Below are 25,914 nucleotides of genomic sequence, written 5' to 3'. Positions count from 1 at the left end.
GCCAAAAAATGAATGTATTTTTTGTATACAACACACCCAGAGCACTCCTCCTGGACATTGAGTTGTGGTCAACGGCTCAATGCCCAGGTGGAGATCAGTAACAAGTGGTGGTCCTCAGGGGTCAGTACTGAGGTCGTTGCTGTTAAACATCTTTGTCAGTAGCATGGACAGTGGGATCAAGTGCACTCTCAGCAAGTTTGCTGATGGCACCAAGGCGGGTGGTGCAGTTGACACACTAGAGGGAAGGGATGCCACCCAGAGGGGCCTGGACAAGCTTGAGAGGCGGGCCTGTGTGAACCTCATGAGGTTCAACATGGCCAAATGCAAGGTCCTGCATCTGGGCTGAGGCAATCCCAAGCACAGATACAGGCTGGGCAGAGAATGGATTGAGAGCAGTCCTGAGGAGAAGGACCTGGGGGTGTTGGTTGATGAGAAGCTTGATATGAGCCAGTAATGTGTGCTTGCAGCCCAGAAAGCCAACCATACCCTGGACCACATCAAAAGCAGCGTGGCCAGCAGGGTGAGGGAGGTGACTCTCCTCCTCTGCTCTGCTCTCGTGAGACCCCACCTGGAGCCCTGTGTGCAGCTCTGGGGGCCTGAAGGGAACCTACAGGAAAGCTGGGGAGGGGACTCTTTGTCAGGGAGTGCAGTGATAGGACAAGGAATAATGGTTTTAAACTAAAAAAAGGGTATATTTACATTAGATATTCAGAAGAAATTCTTTACTCTGAGGGTGGTGAGGCACTGACACAGGCTGCCCAGAGAAGCTGTGGATGCCCCATCCCTGGAGGTGCTCAAGGCCAGGCTGGATGGGGCTTTGGGCAACCTGGTCTGGTGGGAGGTGTCCCTGCCCATGGCAAGGGGGTTGGAACCAGGTGATCTTTAAGGTCCCTTCCAACGTAAACCATTCTATCATTTCTATCATTCAGTATTCTCAAGTAACAGTTACAATCATCTTCCAACAGCTTGTTAGCCACTACTTCATCTCCCTTGCTGCATTTCTCAGAAATGAGTATCCCCTGGTTCCATTACAGAAATTCCCATTTGTCTATCCCTAGAGGCCTAATTTGGCCATAATGGCCAACATAATTAAATGTTAATAACACAAGAGAGATCTGCAAGTATACTTAGATATTTAGGTACATAAAAGGTTAAGTTCACTCTAAAAGGTCCCTGCTTTTACATCTTTCAAACACTTTGTAAAATTTCTTCCACAGTTAAGTTTTTAACACAGCCCTGGTAGTTGCTGCACGGTAAGTATCCAAGGCACAGACAAAAACTACATGAGGGAATATTTTATAATCCTGAGCTGCGTAAATAGAAGACAGAAAGAAGTGGAATAACTCCACATCAAGGAACAGATGCCTTCTAAGATGCAAAAAGAGAAAGTCACTCTGGAAGTTAAAGCAGATTCAGTCACAAGAGCAGGGAACGGGAGCTGCTCCAGCGTAAATGGGAAACAGAAAACTTGGAGTATCTTATAACCTCAAGAAAAGATACCAATATCAACGTGACACAAAGTTGGCATCTACACACTAAACCTAAACACCGTTGCCCACAGCTATACAACACCCTACTTCCCCAGCTTTTTCTCACTAATCCTCCATTATTCTGCTTCCTTGCATGATCAATAAAAAGCAAAATCCCAGAGGGATGCGTTTTCATCTTTAAAAGAATGAAATAAAAAAGCAACAAAATCAAGGACACTTGGATGTTTTCTGTCGACATCCTCTACATTTATAAGGGCAGAAAAATGATGGGGGTTGAGACCGTTTAATTAATATACCAATCATGCTGATCAAAATGCCAATACAATAAAACTCTTTGCTACAACTTCTTCACCATAATTAATGGCAACCATTACTGAAGCATGAAAACATAAATGCACACAGCTTTTCATAATATATTCCTGGCACTTCGTTACCTGCAAGATTTACAAATACTAAATAGTTCTCCACCAATATATTCCCTGCTCTGTATTCATTAATACTACTCAGCATACAGATAAAGACAAAAGGATGACATAGCCATCAGTTTATAACCTTATATTCTACCTGTGTACAGTGACAGGCTTGCATAATCAGTCCACATGCCTCTTCCATCAGCTTGGAAGAACGTGTACAGAACTGCTTCTTGTTCCAACAGCTCATTTAAGTTCTATCCACACATGAGCTGCTGAAAATCTTGCTGCCATCTCAGCCCACTGATCATTAGTGACTTCACCTTTACTTTCATATGCATTACACAAAATGCGATAGTCAAACATTTTAATTGCTGCATCTGTCACTGGAACCATTGCTATGTGTCAATATGGTATTTGTATTTGTTAGAGAGTCAGAAATACGTACTCCAAAGCCATCACACACCTCTTTAAATGCTGAAGCTATAATTTTGGTAATTGGTCTTACCCAAGAGGGCTTCTTTACGTGGAGTAGAAAGGGTCACAGAAAAACACACGACCACAGCAGCAATTAAAATAACGCATGCTCACAGGAAGAAAGCTGTTAACAACTCCCTCAGTACTCAAAGTACAACATTTTTGAACACTCTTGTATTATGTGCAGAACCTAACTACTTTATGTACAAACAACCACTAAAATCTCTCTTTAAAAAAAATAAAAATCACCATTTTGGGTTACTCTTTGATGCTGCTGGAGATGAGGAACAGAAGGCACACGCAGCTGCCACAAGCAGCCCGTGGAGCGCTGAGGAATCACAACTTGCCTGCCCAGCAGGCTGCCCCTGAGCACAGCCCCTCCGTCCTGCCTCGCACGGACACCTGTCCCCGCAGCACAGCTGCAGCTTCAGTGAACTTCCTCTTCCAGGCTAATGCCCGGATTTGTCCTCAGGGCTCAAATTATTTTGTATGTTATGAACAGCAGTAGCACGTTTGCTTACAGAGCTACAGCATATCCTGATACAGTTCTCTGCAAATATTAAATCACCTAGTAACAGCAGTCCAAATGCCTTCACAAAATGCAGCACCTGGGAACTAATAAGAGCCCTGTCTGTATTATAAAGCATGTGCTGCTTATGTTATTGAAAGCCAGACACTAAGAACATTCAGTAATACAGGAAGCTTTATTTAAGCATACAATATCAATATCTAAACTGAAAAAATAATTTTAAAAAAGGCAAATCTAGGACTCCATATCTCAGACTGAATTTTAAATCAAGCACCACACAATAGGTACTTCATATCTATCTCCTGCAAGGAAAGATTAATATAAATATATGTAAAGCTTTGCATAATTATCTATCTTTTGCCTTTGAAGGTAGCTGCTGAAGTATGCAGCCGATAAATTACTTCAGAGGCAAATAAGTTATGCTATTTATTTACAGAAGTATCCTTGTAAGTAACTTATGACTTAAATCAGTCTTTTTTTTATTAAATTCATCTCCTTCTCTGCTCTTAGATCATTTATTTTATGTTCCTATTTTGCACTATTCACAGGTGTTCAATACCTCAAAACCCGCTAAGAGAGCTGAACCCTGCACTCTGTTAAGACAAAGAATAAGAGAGTATTTATACATGGGAAGAGTGCAATTAGGTGGGATGCTGAATTGGTAGCAAAAGGCAGAAGCAAACACAAGACACTTCATCTCCTTCTCCAACAGATCAAGTTTAACCCAAAGCTGGGATGACGACAAATCTGATGATCATTTGGCCTTCATTATGGAACTAATGCATAGTCATGCAAAACAATTTGCAAGGGATACGTATGCATGTAAAAGACCTCTGCACGCCATATAGCTCAGTGAACAAAGTCAAATTTGTATGTGGAAATACAGGAAAACAGAACTAAAGAACCTCTCTAAAGGAAGACCACCTTTTGCAGTACAGACCACATCACGCAGTGGCAATATGCTTGCGTCCAGACAAATCCAGAGGGACTTTGTAAATATGGTCCCTTCTTTTACAGTACAAAGTACTGGCAGCTGCTGCACAACTGTCAGTCCTTCATTTTTCACTTCAGTGCTTTCACTCAGCACAGAGATCCACATGAATGATAAAATATTCACCAAAGTATCTAGCCTTTTTCTTAAAGTGGGAGTTCAAAAATACTCCCTTTCTGAGTCAGAATAATTACTTCATATCTGATTTTGTTCCCAATATTTTAAATGCAGCATGTAGAAACCTAGAAAGAATATACTGCAGTGTTGGGATTGGGTTGCAAAGTTTTACTGTAACAAGTCTCAGATTCCGGGGTCCTTTGGCACCTTCAGAACAGACCTGGGTGGTTTGAGCAAGAGATCCTTGAAGAGATGAGCATATTAGGGCAATATGCTCTCACCAAACTGAAGATACCAGCTGTTCTGAAATAACTTGGAATAAATTCATATAGTTAAAAAAGAAAAGTGGCCTTTGAATTTTTGTTCCCACCGATGATGAAAAAGATCTGAGAAAGCACTATACTGGATGTATAGCACAACAGACAATGTCTTTGCATTTCCCCATGCCCAGCTGACCTGCCTGTAGCCAAAGGCCATTGAACAAGAGCAGATTACAATCCAAACACAGAAGAACTGCTTCTCCTTATTAAAAGCAAGCAAACAAAGTTTGCTTACAAAGTCATTCATTGACAGTAAGAGCTTTTCTAGATTTTGAGATCCAGCAACTGATAAAAAACGAAGAAATGAAACAAAATATTTAGAATATTGGAATATTGCTTTGCCTATCCATTGTCCTGCTTTATTTTCTCGTGAATTCATAATCTCCAAGACATCTGTTATCTCATGCTGGCAAAGAAAAGAATCTCAAGAAGAAAGCAAGCAAATGAATCATTTATCATCTGCCCTCTCTCCTCCTGACTGCTTCTCTGCTGATTTCAAAAGATAAGGGAACAGCTTATTTATAAAAGGTACCATTAATATCTTCTAATTTTGAATGTATTAACTGATTGTTTTCTTCTACTCATACCACCTGCCCAAATTCCAGGACTGTATTTATCTCTTCTTAGTTACTTTCTGCATATTCAGATTTCTCATTGGTTTAGGTTTTGGTCTACATAAGTATATCCTTCGTTTTAAAAGACTACTGTATGAGGAAAGTTAGAAGTAACACAGTGTGTGTTAACGCAGAGCTCACTGATGCCATGATCTTCTGAAGAGATTTGTCAAGACAGGCAACTGAAAATGAAATTGCTCCATTGCTGTCCAGTGTGGGAACTATGTGTGTTAAAAGAAAAATGGGCAAGGTTCCAAAAGCTTCTCTGTTTAAAGCTGACAGTTTACAATGCGATGCACTACTGGGCCCCGCTGACCACACGATGGTTACCTGAGCCATCTGTGCTAGAGTTACTGTTCTAACAGGGCAGCACTAGTAGGAAAGACAGGCACACCCCAGCAAGTCTTTGTCCTGCACCTTTCCAGTCTTTCAGCATCTGCTATAGCCAACATTTACTAATGTTTACTTTTTTAGCTGTGCTCTCACTCCATCCACAATGCATTCCCCTCAGCCTTTCCTGATACCTTTCCATCCTTCTCATATTTATCATTTTCTTCCATGTACGGTGACACTTTCTAGAGTGCTCCCCTCCAAAAAGTCTTTGCAAATACAGAATAGTAAGTCTGCATTTTAAGAAACTAGCCTGAAGCATGGTGTGGCTTCAATGCTGCAATAACTCAGAACTTGTGCCTTGAGCATTCAAAACTACAAGTTCCTGTCTGCGCAGCGTGTTGTTATTTGTCCAGAAACTAGAAAAGTAGAAAAGTAGTAGCCCCCATCTCTGGGGCTGCCTTCCAACTCCAGCTATGCTACAACTATATTTTAAAGTCACTCTTTAATCCCCCCATCCCACGTGATTCTGTACTATTTCTCTGTTATTAATCTTCCTTGTCTATAGCTAGACTCCTAAAATCCAACCAAGCTGCTCTGAGGCACTCTCCTTCCTGTGAGTCAGCCTCTGACAGGAGATGCTGAGAGCAAAGTAATTATTGCAACTAGGTGGGAGCTGTCAGCAAACCCACAGAAACTGGATTTCATGTATTTGATGCCTTCCCTTGTTTACAAACCTCATGTTAGTATAACCCATCCTCCAGCTCACCAGGCTGAAATGAACTCCCTTAGGATCTTATTTGCAGTAAAAGCCACTTGGGATCAGACAGCAAATATGAGAGCTGCCAACTATGAGGACTGGCATTTCCAGTCCTGGAGACAGCCCCTCTTCAGCACTCTTCATCCCTATCTTGCTGGCTAGCTGGCAAGACTTCTTCTGTTTAGGTAACTGAAACACATGGGAAAATGGATTTGTCATTGTTATACCCAAATCCTCCAGAGCTGCTGTTTATTTACATTCTTAACCTCAAAGAGAAATCAAGAAGATAAACTTCAGCATTTTTGCTCCTCTTTGTACTTTGACAAAGTTGGCATAAGATGAGTCAAAGAGGAATGGCTGCATGTGCGTAGAAGTACGTGAAATGCTTATGTATATCTGCATGTTACTAAATCATTTAAGCTTAGTGTATGGAACAGGGCAGCCAGAAACCTTGAGAAGCTGTTTCATAAGCAGCAGAATTAACTAAGCTTAGAGACCCGTGGATTTGCACCCAGTGTCTTATAGTCACCTCAGCCTCCAGCACCACCCTTGCCCCAGCTTCCACTCACATCCTATACACTGGGACTGCTGCAGAGCTACGCAGCTACCGCCTGCCTGCCCAGCACACCCATGCCACTTGGCCACTGGCTGCTGCCTCTACATATGCAGGCTTTCACTCAGTTAAGATAATTAGATGTTATACTCCTCTATTCAGCTTTCACCTTAAAAGAACTATGGTGTTGCTAAAAATGCCCTTGAGACCTCTACTCTTCTGTCGAATCTAGCCAGTAAACTCCAGCAGGCTCCAAACAGCCAAGGGAAGGAGGGCAATGCTTTCAAACGACATTTGTTCCATTAGCAAATTGGACTAAAACTCACAGTAGCAAAGGCTTCTGGAAAAGTCCCAGCTTTATGGTAAGTTTCCTATAGGACCTGGAAAATTAAGTTTTCATGAAGATATTTGGCATATATGAGGAATCTGTTTATGAGAAATGTCTTTTTCTCTCCAAAGACACTGCTAAAGTTTTGTTGCAAAACCAGTTCCAACTACCACACTACATTTTGTGCTGTAAGAACTCGGCAGGAAGAGAATTGAAGAAAACAAAATCCTCATAACATTCTGCACTGTGTGCGAATCAACTGCCTGTTTTCCTTGAATTTATTTTAAAAATTTCTCCAGAGCAGTAGTAGTTTCCCTAAATTGGGTCCAATACTTAAACTGAAAAGCTTAGGTGGAAATCTAATGTAATCTCTAATACGTTACATAATGAGACAGCTACTAATGAGCTGCCTCCTCTGCAGGGGGGACTGCAAAGGACACAAAAAGCATCCACTCCCACATTAAATATCCTTTGGTCCCAAAGATGCTGTAAATTTTCCAAACACACTTCAAATGACCACTTGAGCACAGTGCCACTCTTGCAAATCAAGCAATGAATTTTAAAACACAAATGGTGAGGCTCACCCAGAACAGAGCAAAGGCAGATACTTCAAACAAACCTAAGCGCTACTGTTTAAACACTTTGCCTCCTTCCAGACATGGTCAGTTCACACTTGTATCCCCTGTTCCATGGCACAGAACTTCCTAAAAGCTGACTGAAGAACCTGTGATTGCTGTATTTCATGTCTGCCTTTTGATTTCCATAAAACTATTTCCTGTGTGTGGCACAGTAACTTCCCATATAAAATTCAGAATAGTAACTGATTAAGAAAATAAGCAGTCTGTCTCTTACTCAAGAGATCTACTGGCAACCATATTTCTAATGATTTTAACTTACCTTGTATTTTCTTTTTTTTTTTTCAGTGGGTTTTTAATTATACACTGAAGCATTTTTATTCAGAAATAACACAGTCTTACTTCACCATACCAAATTCCAGCTTCTAAGCTGCACAGCCACCAGCTGCGGCGAGCTCTCTGCACGGAACTCCCCATCAAAAGCCTGTCACCTTGCTTGTTGCAAGTCTCCCTCATTCAGTAGCTAACACAGATTTCCCTCCTCCATACATCTGGGCATGCCATGAAGAGTTGTGTGACTCTTCACCCTACCACCCTTCAGCTCTGCCTCTAGGGCCATGACCAGTTCTGCTCCTGACAACGTGCTGTGAGTGGCGACAACTTCGTGTCAGTTCTGATCGGTGTGAGGAGAAAACTCCTTGTCAATTTAACTAATTCCTGAAATCCAGTTGCACAGCTCTCCTAAATCCATTCAAGAATGCACCTGCATCCAAGACTTCCTACTGAACCTGCCATCAAACCCTTACCTTTTTTTTTTCCCCACTGCAGCATTCACACAAACTACTTCTATTCCAGCATCTCAGCACAGGGCTACCTCTGCAAACTTTCACCTGGACACTGCCTAAGGCTCCTCACTGTCACGTCAATCAACATGCTGGAGCTGTCCGTGTGGAAACAAACAATTTCTTTTAGTCTACTGGCCTTCTCTTTGTTTGTGTTCTGTTTTCCTTAAACTGCTTCTTCCTCTTGGCAATGTTATATATCAGCTCCTGAAACAAAGCTACCTGAATACACCAGGGAATTTCACCTGACTGGCACTCTTCCTTCACGGGTACAAAATATTTTCTGTTTCAGAAACAAATGTCTTCCAAGCTCTCTGCTTGACCAGACTTTTGATCCCAGGCAAGGCAGACAGGTTGGTTTCATACCTTGCCTTCTTGGCAGCCCTTTTGATGGCATCTGTACACCTGGCACTACGTGGCTGCTCACCTTCTCCTTCTGAGTCGTACGAAGTCTTCCAAGACAACTCTTGTGTCAGCTGTTAGGATGATGCATTAACATGCACGTAAATATCTTCTAGATTTAACAGACCCAGTAGTTTGAGTTTCGTTATATAAATGGAAACAGAATTATTTAAATAATTAGAATTTTCAATGAGACTGTTTATCTACTTGTTGTAATTACTGTAAACTACAGAAATGAGGAAAAAATATCTGTTTTTTCTGCTATTCAGTTTATGTTGTGCATTTGAAAGCACTCTATTAGCTTTCCTATTTCTCTGACACTACCAATTTCAATTTTTTTTTAGTGGGATTTTCATAATATGGCATACGAGAACATCAATTTGAATAGAAACAAAAACGTAACTGGAGAACCAGTCAATGAGGAACACATGAATAGAAACTCCTTCACCTTAAAACCAAGAAAAAAAAGTCTGTCTAGGTTTAAAGTCTGCAATGTCTCTACATCTTTTCTAGTTTTGCTGGGATAAACACTATCTTTTCCTAAAAATAGCTGTCAAGTTCCTCTTGTCTTTTCCATTACACTCACTACACAAATTAGAAGTTACTTCCTCAAAGTTAAATGTTGTGAATAAATAGGCCTCTGTCTCATGTCAGCTGCATCTGTAATGAAATCCATTTCCAAAAATGTTCTGCAGCCACGAGAAGCAGAGGGGCAGGGGAGAAGGGGTCTATACACAACTGCGATGCTGGGTTTCTGGGGCACTGACCAAGCCCTGTACCTCCCCAGTGAAGGACAAAGGGGAAAGCAACACACCATTCAAACTGAAAAGACGGCATCTGTTTTCTTTAGGAGCTGATTTAACCAAGGACCATGAACCATGTCTGAGACAGTTTGACAGACCATCACCATCTCACAGCACTTTTAGAACAACTTCAGCTGCAAGCAAAGAAAAGGCAGCGCTGCTGCTCGCTCTGCTTCTTCCAGCTCCTGCAACGCTCCTCTCCCTCCTGAAGGATTTGGGCAGCAGTGCGGAGAGCTGGGCAGAGAACTGACCTCGCCATTAAAAACAACCTCTGCACTTTTTCTTCTAGTTTAATGTTAACACCGATCATTCTCCTAATCCAGCCCATCATGCAGCAGCCAAATGTCTGCACCAGAGCATGGAAAGAATAAAATAAGAGGAAAGATGGCTTCTTTTTTCTTTTTTTTATTTTTTTGGTGGCAGTGCTGGCTTAACATGGTTCTGAAAGCACAGCCTTGGGCTCACTTTTCAATGTTTAATACTTTTGTTTTCCCCTATAGCTGCCAGGCATGTGAGCAAAGCTGGTTTTCCTTAGGTCACTGGAGCTTTTTCATTTAAATCATTTCCTGGACACTTCCTGACCTCTCCTGAATTCCCAGAAGTAACAATGACCCACGTAATTTAGGATAACGCTATGCTGAGTCAGTAGTCTAGCAAAGTATTCCTAGGCCTGACAAAATATCAAGTAGTTGCACAAACGAAGTAATAATGGCTGACGCTGCATTTTACAGCTCATCCAGAGCTAGATACCAGCCTACAGATCAGGGACATCTGAAATCTATCACAAGTCTGCACAAGGTGGTGTTAAATGAAGCAGGGAAATAAAAAAATACAGCATTTAAATTTATTTAAAACAAATGGTGCTAATGACTGAAGCTTCTCTGAGGGTATTTTTATTCGTTATTTTACCACTAAAAGATCCCCGGGGAGAGAAGATGACAGCCAACAGGAAAATGCATGACCCAGAGACAAAATAAAAACTGCTTAAAAGTATATGATGGCTTAGGTTCAAGCTGCTGGACAGCTGGGACCCTACCGCACCCTGACGGATCACCCAACGCAGCGTTACCCTTGTCTTCTCTCATGGCACGCTGCTCGAGACATCCAAGCAATGAATACGGTGCCAGGCTGAGCGCTGGAGCTGGGCACAGCTGAGGAAACCTAGTCCCTAGAGAAAAGAGCGTCAGAAACAGATTCTGGAGCAGGCAAGGATTGCTGGGGAGAGCAGATTTATCCCAGGCTGCCACGGGCGGCCTGGGGCCTTGCAGTGCCCGTACTCTCTGGAACAGCCTGTGGACCTCGGTGGCAAACGTATGAAGATGCATCCCACAGCAGATGTTGTAGTAAACAGCGACAAGCATGAAGTGCTTCACTGGGCTACACAGCCCACGCAGAGGACCACGGTAATGGCACCACGCTGACGCTGACTTCAGTATTGTTCCAAGCTAACGCAGGTACTGCAGGGAGCTGCTTCTTGCCAGGAACACCTCTGCCTAGCCTCTGTTTCAGTTTCTAAATAAAGTAGGTGCTGAAGTTAGGAAATAATGGCTCTTGCTGTGTGACAGCTAATAATAATCCCCCATATCGCAATCTTGTGCTTAGGGCCAAGAAGCAACAACCAGCCACTTGCCAACATTTCCACGTTTCACCCCTTCGTTGAGGACAGCCACCCTACCAAGGAGCTTAGAAAATAACCATCGTCAGCAATACACACTGAATTTTTAAAGAGGATGATACTGCAATTAACACCACGCAAGAAACAGGCTCAAGCACATACTTACAATTGAAAAGGAAATGCAGAAAAACATAGAATAGGAACTACTGCAAATGACTGGTGCATCTTAATGGCGACATAGCATTAGAAAGGAGTGAGACAATCGTAAAAAAAAATAAGGTAAACAGTAGGATACATCACCATGCACCACAAACAGCAGCACAACTTCCCATGCTGTGAGCATCTTGATAATGCTGGAGTAGACTGAGTGGGAAAAAATTCTGAAATAAGATGAAAGATTCATGAAATCTTCAATGAATAAAATTTAGGAAGTATCATGCCGGTAGAAACAGGAAATATATCTCTGTATGCATAGTATCTTGTAACTCAAGTCACTGCACCTACATTATATAGGAATCTGAAAACTGAAAGCCTACATAGCTAATAATGCTACTCAGAATAATCCAAGCCATGCATTATCAACACTGCCTGATATCTGTTTTTCATATCTAGTTACAGCAAGGCAAATTTCCCTAAGTTTGGGGGCTTTTAAGCAGATGAATCAAAGTACTTTACACTGTGTATGAAAAATAATTAACATTAATGGAGTGAAAAGTTCATTCTAGGCACATCACTTTATCAGAAGGATGTTTTTAAAACCTGTATCAATTCCTGGAAATAAAATGTTTCACAGAACCTATGACAGATCATAAATCAGCACAAACAATGTGCCTTAAGGATCATCCAGGCCCCCTCCAGGCCCCTACCAAAGGGCAGCACGCTGTGGGTGGGCAAGAGGTGGGGAGGGGACATCGCTGGTACAGCTGGCCCCAGCTGACCACTGGGGTATCCCACACCTTGTGGTGATCAACAGTGAAAGCTGGGGAAGGGGAAGGAGAATGGGGCCTCTCTTTAGGGAAGCATTGGTCTTCCCAAGCAATCACTATGTGTACTGAGGCCCTGCTTCCCAAGACGTGGCTGAACATCACTTGCTGTTGGGAAGTAAAGAATGTTTGTTTTCTCCTTTTGCTACTGTGTGGCCTTTGTTTTTGCTTTTGTTTGTTTTAAACTGCTCCCTATCTCTCAAGCCATGACCTTTTTTGTTTTTTCTGTATTTTCTCCGCCTGTCCTTCTGAGAAGGGGGAGTGAGATAGCGGCATGGTAGAGCCGAGCTGCCCATAGGTTGTTAAATCACCAGACACATTCAGAGTTAAATCCCTGCACAGATATATACACACACTCCCAACCAAAACCCAGACCCGCGGTTGGTTCACAGAGGTCCCACAGAGCAATTCTAAGCAGAACAGCGTTCAGCTCATTTAAAGCATCGAGACAGTGCCAACCCTTCCTAACAGCAGCTATGGGGCCTTTTTGCTGGGCACATTCTCATCATTGTCTTCAAAAGTTTATCCCTATTTGGGCTTATAAATGTCATTCCATCTGCAGGGGAAGCTCTTGAATCATGATTGTAGTTTTCTTCTGGTCTAAGTATGCAGAAGTCAAAAAGTTTCCTGCACCAAAGTGATGTAACAGCAGCAAAGCAAGTCACGCTATCCCAGTGCAGAGAGAACAGGTATGGAGATATTTTTAAAATATACAGTCAGAGAAAAAAGTACAAAGAAATATATTTACATTAAGCTTTCACATACATCCAAAAATCATCTGTACAGCGGGATGCTTCCTGGGTTAAGAACAAGGTCTCAGACCATTCATTTATACAAATTTTTTATGTCTTCGGTTTGTATCTACAAGTTACTTGGCAGTACAATTTGAAGGAGAGCCAAGGGAGCCGTTGACAGGCACTGCCTTTCACCTAGAACCCCAGAAATCATTCAAAGGTTTAGCTCCTGTGAAAAACATGAAGAGACCTCCATTTCCTCGTTAAGCTCGTTAGTGCTGCATCTTACCTTGACACGACTGGCTCTTACCACTACCTACAGGCACCTACAGACGGGGGAAGGAAGATGCCACCAGCCACACATCCCTGGTTCCAGCACAGCATCCTCTGTCCCCATAAAAGCAACAGAGCACCACCCCAGCTGTGATGCAAGCAGGCAAAGGTAAAACTGTACTGAGCTACAGACCTGACTGTCAGCATGAGAGCAAACTTAGGTGGGCATATTTAACTCAACAGTTACAAAGTCATCAAGACTAACGCCAGCAAAGACAAGCGTTCTTGACTCAGCTTAAAGCACCCAAGCAAAGTTCAAGGCTCATGGAAAAGTTATTAGCTTGTACAGTAAAAGTACAGTCTCTTGACCCCAAATTGTCATTCCAGATAGGGTTGTGTTTTATATTCCTTGACAGCATCCCTGCATTGCTCCTTTTTTTCATCTTCTCTAGCACAGAATAGGAAGTCTGACTCTCTTCTATCACAGCAGCCAGCCAGGAGGCGCAGATCCTCCTGGCTGGTCACTGGGGAACGTACAGTGACCCCCAGTGACTCACCCCAAGGCTCAGCTTCATGTGAGCCACCCTGCTTGTCTGCTGCCATTTCTCAATCACAGAAAGTCACGCAAGGAGATGGGGGAGAAAGTTCAGCCTGTACTTTTCCAAATCAAGTTAGCTGTGCTGTTCTTGCGAATCCCACCACACCTAGACGAAAGATTAAAGGAGATGGACACGGACTGCTGGAGTCCAGGGGCAGCAGGTCACGGACAGAGCTCAAAGGCAGCCGGGCCCTGCTAGGCCGAGGAACTTATCCCACAACAGTGATATGGAGGGAACTGCTGGCAGCAGGGAGACACTTCTCTCCAGAAACTTGTGAAAAAATAAACAGCTTCTTTTGTGATGGGAAAGCCTAGTTTTAAGACAACAGGAAGCTTCAGACTTCTTGTTGCTTCTGGTGTTACTGTAACAAGAAAGGCTCTGGTATTTAGTACTATTTTATTGATTTTGGCTTGTGTTAAAGGAGATTTCGTGATAACTGCTAACAGCAAAACATTCTGCGCCTGAATTTGATAACATCTGCTCTTGACTAGTACCTTTTGGACAACTATCACATTCTGCGATGAAAGTGAACTACCAAATTCTGGTACAACTGTTAGAAAATTTATGTGATTTCCATACTTCAGAGACGTAAAACATACTGCAAAGCTTTTAGATAGGAAAAAAAAAATCTCTAATTGATTAAATAAAAATTCGTGTTTACTAAAGAGAAGATGAAACTAATAGCAAATGCATGGAATTGTTGAGTCTTCCTTCTAGTGCAGTACTTCTGAGATACTTGCATAACCTACTTGTAAAAAGAATATCAAAAAGGTTTTGAGGTCCTCTGTTTTTCAGTCAGTGAATCAGAAGTTTATTCTTACCTTTTAGGACAAAGGTCCCACATAGTTTGCCTGGCCAAAAAGATATCTGCCATTCATATTTCTTAAAAACGTACAGTCACTGGACCTGTGATCTGACAGAAAGAGCCTGAGAGGAAGTCAGTATAGATAGAAACAACCTTGAAAGGAGGTTTAATTCTCTAGAAGTCATTTAGTTTCTCTGTCCCAGACTCACCTCATTAAATTTCAAGCATCTTAAATCAATGGTCAAGTCACTTCCTCTGCCATCAACCCAGAAAAACGAATGTCTCCAGACTGGCCATTCAGATCCTCAGTTATATGTATTATGATAAATAACTAGAGAAACCTAGTAAGTCCATGAGACAATGCAAGAGGAGACATTTTTTCCAGGACAGGTAATTCCCTGCTGATTGTTTAACATTTTGGTGAAGATTGTATCATACAGCAAATATAACAGTGTGTATACTAAAACATATTTTACCCATACTCCAGAAATCGCTTTTCCTGCGATCTTCCACAGACACTGAAATGGAGTCTTCCTGACTATGCTCATGTACACAGAAAAGTCTGGTTTTTACTGTACTAGGATCCACTCAGCCAACTCACTGTCTTCTCAGCTTCTACTCATGTATATTTTGAAGGACACCTCAGAAAAAATCCGGTTATTAGTCTGAACTCCTACGCTACAGACTTGATTATCCTCCTTCAGATCTACCACACTTTTAAATAAATTTCTTCATCCCCAGCTACCTGAATCTCTCTCCTGCAATCCCATCTCATTCCCCAGAGTTCACTTTCCCTACTTTTCTCTCTCCATTCAACCCCTTTCAGAGGAAAGCTGCAGAACTACTCGAAGACTTCTCTCATGCTTGTAGTTCACAGCTCCTTCTCACAGCTCATGTCAATGGCACAAATTAAGGGTGGGTTATGCAGCTTACGGCACTTCCATACAGGCAAGCTATACCATGTTCTCCTCATAGTCAAAGGACAATTACTTTCAGGATATGACTCCTTTGACTCGATTTTGGATGAGATCAGAGCCTATTTTTCTCTGTTGGCAATACATAGTGAGCCTAATGGGAGGAGCTCAGACAGACGTCTACGTTGTTCCTGTATATACTTCCCAGAGGAATCCCTACCCTTTAGTAGTTGCTTTCTTCTCCTTAATTCTTTCAGCTGTCCTTGTGGTGACTTCACCTGTTCCCTTTCAATGCCTTCCTCAAGAATTCACTTATCTCTGTTTTCCCACTGATACAAATATGCCTGAGATCTACCTTTAACAAAAATACAACAAACCTAACTCATGTCCTCATTTGTCTCCATAACCACCTCCCTGTTTCAGTAAGCTGTCATCCGTAAGCTGCTCAGAATGCAGATCCCCGATTCCTTTCCTATGACTCCATCCCCCAAATCTCTTAGACTCTCTATGAAAAGGTTTTCTTCTGCTTCTTCATTGTGCTCGATGTCAGCACCTATCAGTGCCTGTTGAATTTTGAAGTCAACATCATCATGGTTTTCTCCATATCAGTCTCCTAATTGCCAAATACAGACCCACATTTAAATCTGTCATTAAAACAAGTGTACTCTATCTGAAAAAAAAAAAAACCACAAACAAATAAAAACAGTTAGACTGCCACCAATCACTCAATTAATGCATTTTCCCTTTTTTCTAGTCATGTGTTACCTTGTTTCATATATATATATGTGTGTGGTTTATTGTTTTATATATATATAAAACACATACACACACACATATATATTGTAAACTCTTTGATACAGTGGCTGTATTTTAGTTTGGTGTTTTTACAGCATAGTCCATAAATGAGATTCCCAGAGCTAACCAGATGACGCACAAGAAGACTGCCATCTAGGCAAAGAAAAACCGCCCAGAGAAAAAGTGTTATCTTGGAATTACAACTCAATCCAAGAGGGATTTCTACAACTGACTTTCACAGGCTACTCCTGCACAGAGTCTCATGATACTCAGTAAGGTCCCACGCCAGTGCTTGGATACGACTATGCAAAATTGCAGAGCCTACGTCAGGGTTCAGCACTTGTGCATTGTGCAGAATACCAGGAAGGAGCAATTGAAAAGAAAGAGTAAACACTTAGGAAAAAATAAGATGGGGGGCACTCCACATTAAATGACAAGAAAGGATATGATCTCACTGGAATAAGCGATTGAAATCTGGATAGATAATGAGACTTTAAGTGAAACCAGGGTGGCAAATGACCATAACAAAGAAAAAAAAAGTTTACATTTTAAATATATTAAGTCAGTACTTAAATAGGAGTTGGAAACAAGATCTGCTTGAAAAGCACAAGCAAGCACCCGTTCCACTGTTGCCAAGAAGACAGCATTGAGATCTTTCTTCCAGACAAAACAAAACAAAACAAACAAACAAAAAACCCAAGTCAACGGTCAACAGACTAATCTCAAATTTATAACAGTGGTAACGCCTATTCCTGTATTGCAGAATAAGCCTATTTTAGGCAGATTTTCAGTATAGTTACAATTACAAAAGAAATCCCAAAAGAACTAAACTCGTTTTGCGGCTTAGGACAGACAATGCACTCATTTTAAATTGCACTGTTTTACAATTTCCCATGCTATATCAACATATTTATATAAAAGGATATTGAATCCAAAGGCATGGCCCCATAGTGCAAGGAACGATGCTCACACGTTAGACAACTACCCTCAACAGAATACATCTTATTCATCAGCTCCGAAATTAGCTATATTCCCCTCACCTTCATTATTGGGGATTATTTAGATTAGAAGAAAAGAATGATCAAACTAAAATGCTAGAGAGCTTCATCACTTTTCCATGCATCATCTACAGGTTGCTCTCCATTTTGGAGAGTCGAAAGAGAACAAGTAAAGATTCTTCCTCCAGCATGGGATGGAGCTATTTTCACAGACCTCCACAACAAATGCATTAATCTGCTGCAGATCATACACAAACCTCACCTCACATGTGAACAAAGTCTCTTTCTGGTCACCACCCACATCCCAACACAGACTCGTGTCTTTTCCTGCCTCTCTGAACTGAAAGCCTGGCCTTTCTATGAAGTGCTGCTTACCCAAGACTAAAGAACATCTAAGCATTTATTTTCAAGAAGCAGTAGTTTTAAAGGTAACGTGTATTATCTGGGAGACTACTTACAGATATATAGATATGGTATTTAAAAGCAAAGAATAAATATTTTGCTGAATTCGAGTTTCCTGTACGATTAATTTTTATGCCTCATTTTGGGTTTGCGTCATATGTTGTATGCATGTTTTAACCTTAATAGGCTGAGAAGTATGTTCTTGTGCATAGTTGTGTAAACTGTACACTGATTATACACCAATTAGCTGATCTTAAAAACTAAAAGGATTTTTTTTTTCATGCTTGTTATTTCTGTGAAGTTGGCAGTGTTTTCAAGGGAACACCAAAGCCTGTCTGTGAAGAAGGCCTACACATATAAACAGCAGAAAGATAATCCAACCAAAAGACAGATTAATGCCTTCTAGCTTCCTGTGTTTGAAAGGAAAACCAAAGCTGAGCATACTAAGGGTCAGACACTTCATCAAGCACATGACTGGCACATGAAAAAGGCAGTTGTTTGCACTAGGTTAAGTGATAAACGATTTTCTGAAAGAAATTTTGAGGTTTGCTTTTCTGTTGAAAAAGGTAACCAGATTCATAGCTTACAGCATACATCACTTTAAAAATAGAAAACTCAAGAATCAACACACTGATGCTGGGTTTCTATCAGCTTGTCTTTTTCATAAATGGAGTATCCCTTTGTATCCCTATTGAACCAAATGATGAAGCATTTTTCTTGTAAAATGCTTTTCCCATTTCTCAAATTTACAAAAACAGACTTAAAGGCAGTTTTGCATACAACAGGCAGTTATTTATTCATAACATAAACCTACTATACTGACAAAGATACTTTCACCAAATTCCCCCTTTAAGGATAGGATGGAAGTTCTCTTTATTATTTAAATGTAGGGTGGAAGGTAACATAAATAATTCTCAAGAGAACTAGAAAAAACATTTCCTTGCTTTCAGTGCTTGGCTCCGATTAAGAATATGTAACACATGATGAGCTGTTCCAGATTTTCTGGCTTGAATAACCTCAGTGCTGACTGCATTTACAGTTTATATAAAACAAATACATCTGGCAAGGCAAAATATCTTTTCCTTAAATATTTTTACTTGTATAACAATTGTTGTTAGTTTACTTGCAAAACACAGCCTATCAACTCCAGTATTGCAATTTGAACTATGTATAGGCCAAATACATTATACCCAGATATAGAAAATAATTCAGTGAATGAATAAGGAATACCCCAAAATTGGAACAAAACTTCCACAAAGTAAGCCATAGCCGTTGAACACTTAAGCTCGTTACATGCAGGTTTCATTGATGTACCTTTATAGCTGATTGAAGATCGTACTGAATTTATACAGATCTGAAATAGTTGCACAACTTTGGATCTGTTTTTAGATTTTGAAAGTTGGAAAAGATGGAATTCCACCATGTTGGAAAAAGCATTAAAAGAAAAAAAAAAAGAAGAGATGTCTTCCAGTGTTTTTTCTGTTCCAAGACCTGACTAATTTTCTTATGATATTTAGTAACAGTAACAATAGCAATAATTTTGCTTTTTTTTTTTTTTAAACCAATCTGAAAATGCTCTAAGGAAAATAAAAGGCCTTCCTAACCTGTTATTAACAGGGTACAACAATGCCAATTCTAACTAAAGCCAAGGATATATATATATATATATATATATTAAATTCAGTTTTACAGAAGATTAAGAACAACAGTTCTATATGCCAAGCAAAAATTCTGGGGTTGTGAAAAGATACACGAAAAGACCCACACCTAGCCAGGAAAGGATTTTCTTGGCATATGAACTGTAGGAAGAAGCATAAGAATGGTCTCTCCCAGGTTCTGGCATAGCATAAGCAAGACAACCACAGCTCACATTCATGAAATTTCAGACAAGTCATTCAGTGCCTCGGCCTTTTTCCTTAGACAGGGATTGATGGAGCAGCACCTGAAGCACCCACCAAAACTGCCTAGGGCTGGTGCAGCCCTGGGAATTGTCAGGGAATGCACAAGGATGACTTAATGTTTCCCTAACCCCATCTCTACACTTGAACAAATTGTTCTTTTCTGAGCCTTTCAGCAGTAGAGCATGAAAACACTGGAACACTATATTAAAATGCTCTGTTTTCCAGATTTTAATTATCACCACCCCCACGCATGATCACAACAGATCTCAGCATAACCCAGGCAGGTATAACCCAGGTTTTGTCAATAGGTAGCCTGAGAAAGAGATAGCTGAAATACCTGGAAGTTTTGAGTAATTTTTGATATGCCACTGCAATTAATCAGAAAAACTCTGTGCATCTGAAAAAAAAATCAATACACATTAATAACTGAAAAATTCATGTGTGGCAATTTGGCCAACAGAACAATTTAATGGAAGTTACAGAGGAACTCTGGCAGATCACAGAATCATAGAATATCCCGAGTTGGAAGGGACCCATAAGGATCATCGAGTCCAACTCCTGGCACTGCACAGGTCTACCCAAAAGTTTAGACCATGTGACTAAGTGCACAGCCCAATCGCTTCTTAAATTCAGACAGGCTTGGTGCAGTGACTACTTCACTGGGGAGCCTGTTCCAGTGTGCGACCACCCTCTCGGTGAAGAACCTCTTCCTGAAGTCCAGCCTAAGATCTAAGATCTTTTCTAAGATCTAAGATCTTTTCTAAGAAAATAAAACCATTATTTCTTAGGTGTAGCCCTAACTTCTAGATCATACTTACAAGCCTGTAAAGAGATGAAATCCCTAAAAAATATTAACTCTTACAGATATATCAAGGCCAAGCATAGCACCATTTCCTAAATTTTGTTCACCACAGCAGTCATTTTTACTGTATATTTCTGTTAGGTCACTAGTACATGCAGTCAGCAAGAAACATTAAAGGATTAGAAATGTTCTGTTTTTACTTTTCTCAGTGAAAAGCAAGCAAAATCAAATCCTGGTCAATCTTCTCCTGGTCTTTATAACAAAAACCTGCGTAACTGATGGACAGTAATCTACAACTAAAAATACCACAACCGATCGATGCCCTCAGCGTGTAGTGGAAGTACTAACATGGGTAGGCTACTACTGGTGGCATTAAGCCAACTTTAAATTATCCCTAGATTACATCTGTGACCCACAAAAGCAATCACCACTACTTGTTTGATGACACAAGCCTTCACAAGAAGCATTTCGATTTTTCACTGAATTTATTACAGGAGTCCCTAATTGCAACATAGTGCTTAGAAATAATTAACTTGAAGAAACAAGATAACAAAGTTGGATTCATAACAACTTTTTTATTCAGAAATTCATTCTTTTCATCTTACCTTCTTAGATGTTTCTTACAAATAATTCATCTATTTTCCTTGAATACCACTGCTGGACACTTGTCAATATTCCTCAAGGAAAAACTCTCTACAAGCCAACAGCCCAAGAGGCCAAGATTCTTCTGCTCAAAATGTCACTGCCTGCTAAAGTGCTGCCACTTATTTGAGGCCAACCAAGTTAAGTAGCAAAACTACGCAAAGTAACACCACAGCCATAGAAAAGCACTTACCATCAACTTGGTAGTAGAAACATCAAAACTTCACACCTACATCACTGGACCTGCTCTGAGGTTCCAAGCAGCAAAATTACATTGCCCAAGCAAATAAATCAGATTGACTATTTTCACTGCCGAACAGTGGCTACAGATCTTTAGATACATCCCTCTCCTCTTCCCTTCCGAACAAGAAGAAGGAAGAAAGTACTCTTTTTCAGGTCAGGTCACACTCTATGATCAGCAAACAGATTGAGATAGGGTTGTTTAAAAATCGCAGCACAAGGACACTTGAAGAAAAGAATCCCCGTGGCATTTAAGATTCCCTCTGCAGCTAAATATTGCAACTCCTTCTACATGGAGGGAGTTATTTGCCACACAGCTCTTAGAAGACTCCTTATTATTGAATGCAACAGTAGCTACTTGCTTAGCTGTTGTCACTTGAGCAAGGAGACTTTGGCACCATGCTCAAACTGACCACAGAAAACTAAGGGAAACCTCTCTTGGCCTCGTTATTCTCTGTGCATCCTTAGCTCTGTACATCCATAGCTGTGCTGCTAGAGGAGAGTATAGCATACTGCAACTGCTTGCTCTGCAGCAATGGAAATAGCCATGGAGAAGCAGACAAAATAAATTTATCAACCCTGACACTATGTAGAGGTAGCCATGAAAAGCGCAATCCCCATTAATGAAATTCAAAACAGTAACATTCTAATATGAGATCTCCTGATTTCCACACCTAACCCCTTCCTCAAGGTACAGATCTTGATACCAGTCTTTGCTGATTCTCCTTTCAATAAATATGAAGTTTGTCTTCTCCAGCTACAAGGACAAAAAGAGAACTTTCTTTATCTTCTGAATCTTTCACAGCTTCTGAGTTAAAGGGAAGAAAGAGGAGGAGAAAGCCTCAGCTCTTCGTATTGTATTTGGAGTGTTATCCCCTTGTGACTGAACCGAATCTCTGCATCTGCCACAGCTATTAGCCTTCTCCAAATAGCAGCTGAAGCAATATGGAACAGACTTAGTCCCCAGATAATTTCACAACTACTCATATGGTTCTGTATAGCAGCCATGAAAAAAAAAATAATTCTTGGTAATTTAACTCTGCTGTTGCTTGAAAAACCTATGACCCAAAGCAGAAATGTTGGACGTGTCTCCAGATTCAAGGATGACACTACAAACACAAAAGACAAGGCTTTCTGAGATTTATTTCCAATTTTTTAAAAATTTTATTTTTTAAGAGGACATTACTCCTAGCAAAAGAGGTGGAGTTTACTCCCCCTCGCATTTTAAAGGAAGTCATACATTTTACAGAAATTATTAAATCTTCCTCAATTGCAGTTGCAAACCATAGGTCTAAGACCTCAGGCCAAACTGCCATCCCAAATACAATACTCAATCATAATACGTAGGGAAAAATTTCCGTATGCATAGCCCTAACAGTCCAGAAGACACGCTGAAATGGAAATTACATTACAGCAATGATTAATGACAGTGGATTATTCTGTATAAGACAGCAAGTAAGAAACTGTCTGGTGCGTTCTCTGGGAAAAATAAAGGCCATCTACTGCACACAGACAGTCCTTCTCCCACAAACAAACTGGAGCATAAACATAACCTAAAGAAAAATCCAGCTATTGCCAACCTTTTGTTTTGTTCAGACATTCCTGAGAGTGGGATTGGAAGCTAGGGAAGGAGGCAGAAGATCTGGAGCCTTTCCTTTAAGCAACTCAAAACCTTACATAGGCATATGCTAAGAGAGATTCCTTACATAGGGTTCACCTTGGGAATCAAGCCAGACATAGAGAGCACACACTGCAATCTGAAACAGAAGACAGTGATAGACACTTCCCAGGAAAATAATGCATTAAGCTTTACATTTTCCACCTTTTTTTTAAAAAAAATTTTCTCTGTCAGTAACCAGTCTCTATCCCAGATACAACGTGAATACATGAATGTGGACTGACATCACCGTGCAAAAAGCTCCATATATGCAAGCTGTCATTTCATTACTTTTAGTAATCTGTTCATACAGCTTTCCTTAATTAAACATATCTAGGAAGGATTTCTGTAAGAAGAAAGGGATGTCTGTGCAAATTAATGTGGAAATACCAGACATGATATATGCATCTGTATGCCAGTCTAAGAGGAGAATGAGAAATTTGTAATATTCTTGCCGTGCCTTTAAAGTTAAATAAACTATAGCTTTAGTTCTAGAAACAAGGAAGGGTTACACTTTGTTCTTTTAAAGGTCTGAATGTAATCTGCATTTAAGCTTCCATATACTTTACCTTTTTTGTTGGTTCTAATAATTGTCTCAGACAACAGTAAAGGGCTTCCATTGGAAACTTCATTTATAGGCTTCTCTGGTGGTTTGTTGGCAATATTTTCCTTCTTCATATCCTTCTTTATTTCCTGCATAAGAAAAGGCAAGTGGAGAGGGAGAAGAAAAAGAAGAAACAGTAAAAAAAAAAAAAAAAAAAAAGTGTTACAGAATATTCTAAATCTCAAGCCCCCATGATTTCTTAAAACTTCTATATATAAACCCCGGTTATTCTAATGCTACCCCAAACTTGTATACAAGGTGAAATGCCACAAAATGAAAGCCATTTTCAGTGACTCTTCCAACCAATACTATTTTTTTTTCTTTTTAAAAGGTGTTAATCTCTTATTTCTGCATGAAAATTGTAGGGCAGCTTTGCAAACTTCTTTGGTAAAGATTACCAAAGCTAACTAGTGAAAAAAAAAATTCAGGTTATCCATCCGTTAGCTGTTCATTTGACACACAGGGCAGCACCTGGTTCAGTCTTCCTGCTACTAAGTCTGCCTCCTCTCTGTCAAGAAGCTCACAGAAACAACCACCATAGCAGGAAGAAAAATATTAAATAGGAAAATATGACAAATGTTACCATAATTGGCAGAAACATATAGAGCTGCTGTCAGAGCCGTTGCTAACACTAACACATTTTGCAACTGAATACCTTTTAAGGTGATCGCCTCCTTTGGCAGCAGACAGAAAATATATGGTGGAGTGAAGTTTCATGAAAGTAAACCAACAGGCAGGGAACTGACGCACTAAAGAGGCAAAGCCATTTGCCTATAACCATCTACCAAGAATTAAAGGTAAGATTTGGCTCCAAGCTTTGCCCTAGGTCTGAACCACCTGGGCAGGGAGGGACCTCTGGAGGCCCATGCTCCAAGCAGGGAAGACCTCCTCTGGGGTCAGACCAGGCTGCTCAAGGCTTTGCCCAGTTGGGTCTTGAAAACCTCCAAGGACAGAGACTGCACAACCGCATGAGCAACTGTTTAACTGCTCAACTGCCCTGATTGTGAAAAAAAAATGGTCCTTATACCCAGCCTGAACCTTTCTGTCCAGTTCCTGTCTGCTCTCTCCTGCCTTTCCCCACATGCCTGGCTCTGTTTCCCGGATGACCTGCAGTATGTAGTAGAAGGTCCCCCCAAGGCCGTTTCTTCTCCAGGCTGAACAAGCCCATCTCCCTCACCATCAGGCCTCAACAGGCCATGTTCTCCAGCTCCCACAGCTGAAGATCTTGCTCCAGTTTGTCAATACCTTTCTGGTACTGACAGACTCAAAAGCGTCTGCTGTACTCTGGATGTAGACTAACAAGTGCCAAGTAAAGGGAGATTATCACTTCCCTCAAGCTGCAGACTGCATGCCTGTTACACAGCCCACAACACTGTTTTTAATGTGTTTGATGCCAGGGCACATGAGTGGCTCGTGTCCGCTTGCTGCCCACCACCCACAGACCCTTTTCAGCAGAGCAGCTCCCAAACCCATCAGGCCCCAGCCTGTATCTCGGTCAGAGATTTCTCTTTTCCCAGGGGCAGGAACTGGCATTTGTCCTTGCTGGGTTTCATAAAGTTCCTGCCTGGGTCCCTCTAAACAGCAGCCCTGCCTCTGAGCCTGTCAGCTGGGCCCTCCCCACTTGGTGTCACCTGCGATTCTGATGAGATCCTCTACACTGAGCGGGCACTGCGGACAGGTGATGGCTTTGGAAGACTCTTCCCCTAGTAAAAAAGAAAGCTTCTACCTCGAGAGCTCTCTCAGCTCTCACGCATTTGCTGCCCTCTTCTACATCACAGTGCAGTAGCAATAGCAACCTCTCCCATCCCACCAGCACATGGCACTGGAGCATACACAGGAAACACTGTAGATCTCATTTAGGTTTCCAGCATATCAGGCACGAGCACTGTAAACCATATCAAGCAAATTTCTACTTGAAGTTATTTGAGAACAGCATCAAGCAAAACAAGAATTTCCAAGTCATTACCTATAGGGTTCCTTCTAAACCTTAATTTCATAACTTTTTTTAGCCTTTCGAATCAACAGTACAATTGGTAATTCAAAGTTGAACTACTATTTACAGAACATTAGCACATTCTTCTGTATCTGCACAAAGCATTCACTATGTATCACTATTCCATTAGCAGAGACAAGAATTTTATAAACTGCTGCCCGCCCAAGTAGCAATGAATTTTTCACCTAGTGCCATCACACAGGTAGAATAGCATCTAAAACCCAACTCATCACAACAACTATCATAACTGAAATACAAACGCGAATGTGTGTGCGTGACAGGTGAATGCACCCCTGTGACAGATACCGCTGTTGTTAGACAAAATATCGCACACAGTTCTTGTTTAAAAGTGAGCCACACGATAACTTAAGAACTGCACATACATTTAGTAGAAAACTAAATCACTTTCTGAAAAG

The 25,914-nt window shown here is 40.9% G+C and overlaps 1 protein-coding gene across 5 annotated transcripts in view; it reads right to left on the bottom strand.

Moving 5' to 3' along the window:
• Nucleotides 1-25,914, bottom strand: part of SH3KBP1 (SH3 domain containing kinase binding protein 1) — a 226,641-nt gene that overhangs the window by 123,503 nt on the left and 77,224 nt on the right. For all 5 annotated transcript variants that reach the window (XM_066981109.1, XM_066981113.1, XM_013183859.3 and 2 more), the window contains one exon: nt 23,471-23,594. In XM_066981109.1, the coding sequence (XP_066837210.1) occupies nt 23,471-23,594 (124 nt within the window). The remainder of the gene's footprint in view (nt 1-23,470; nt 23,595-25,914) is intronic.

The sequence above is a fragment of the Anser cygnoides genome, chromosome 1 (assembly GCF_040182565.1).
Source record: "Anser cygnoides isolate HZ-2024a breed goose chromosome 1, Taihu_goose_T2T_genome, whole genome shotgun sequence".
NCBI classification, from domain to species: domain Eukaryota; kingdom Metazoa; phylum Chordata; class Aves; order Anseriformes; family Anatidae; genus Anser; species Anser cygnoides.
The sequence above is the reverse complement of the archived record's forward strand: the minus strand, read 5'-3'. Positions and strand labels throughout refer to the sequence as shown.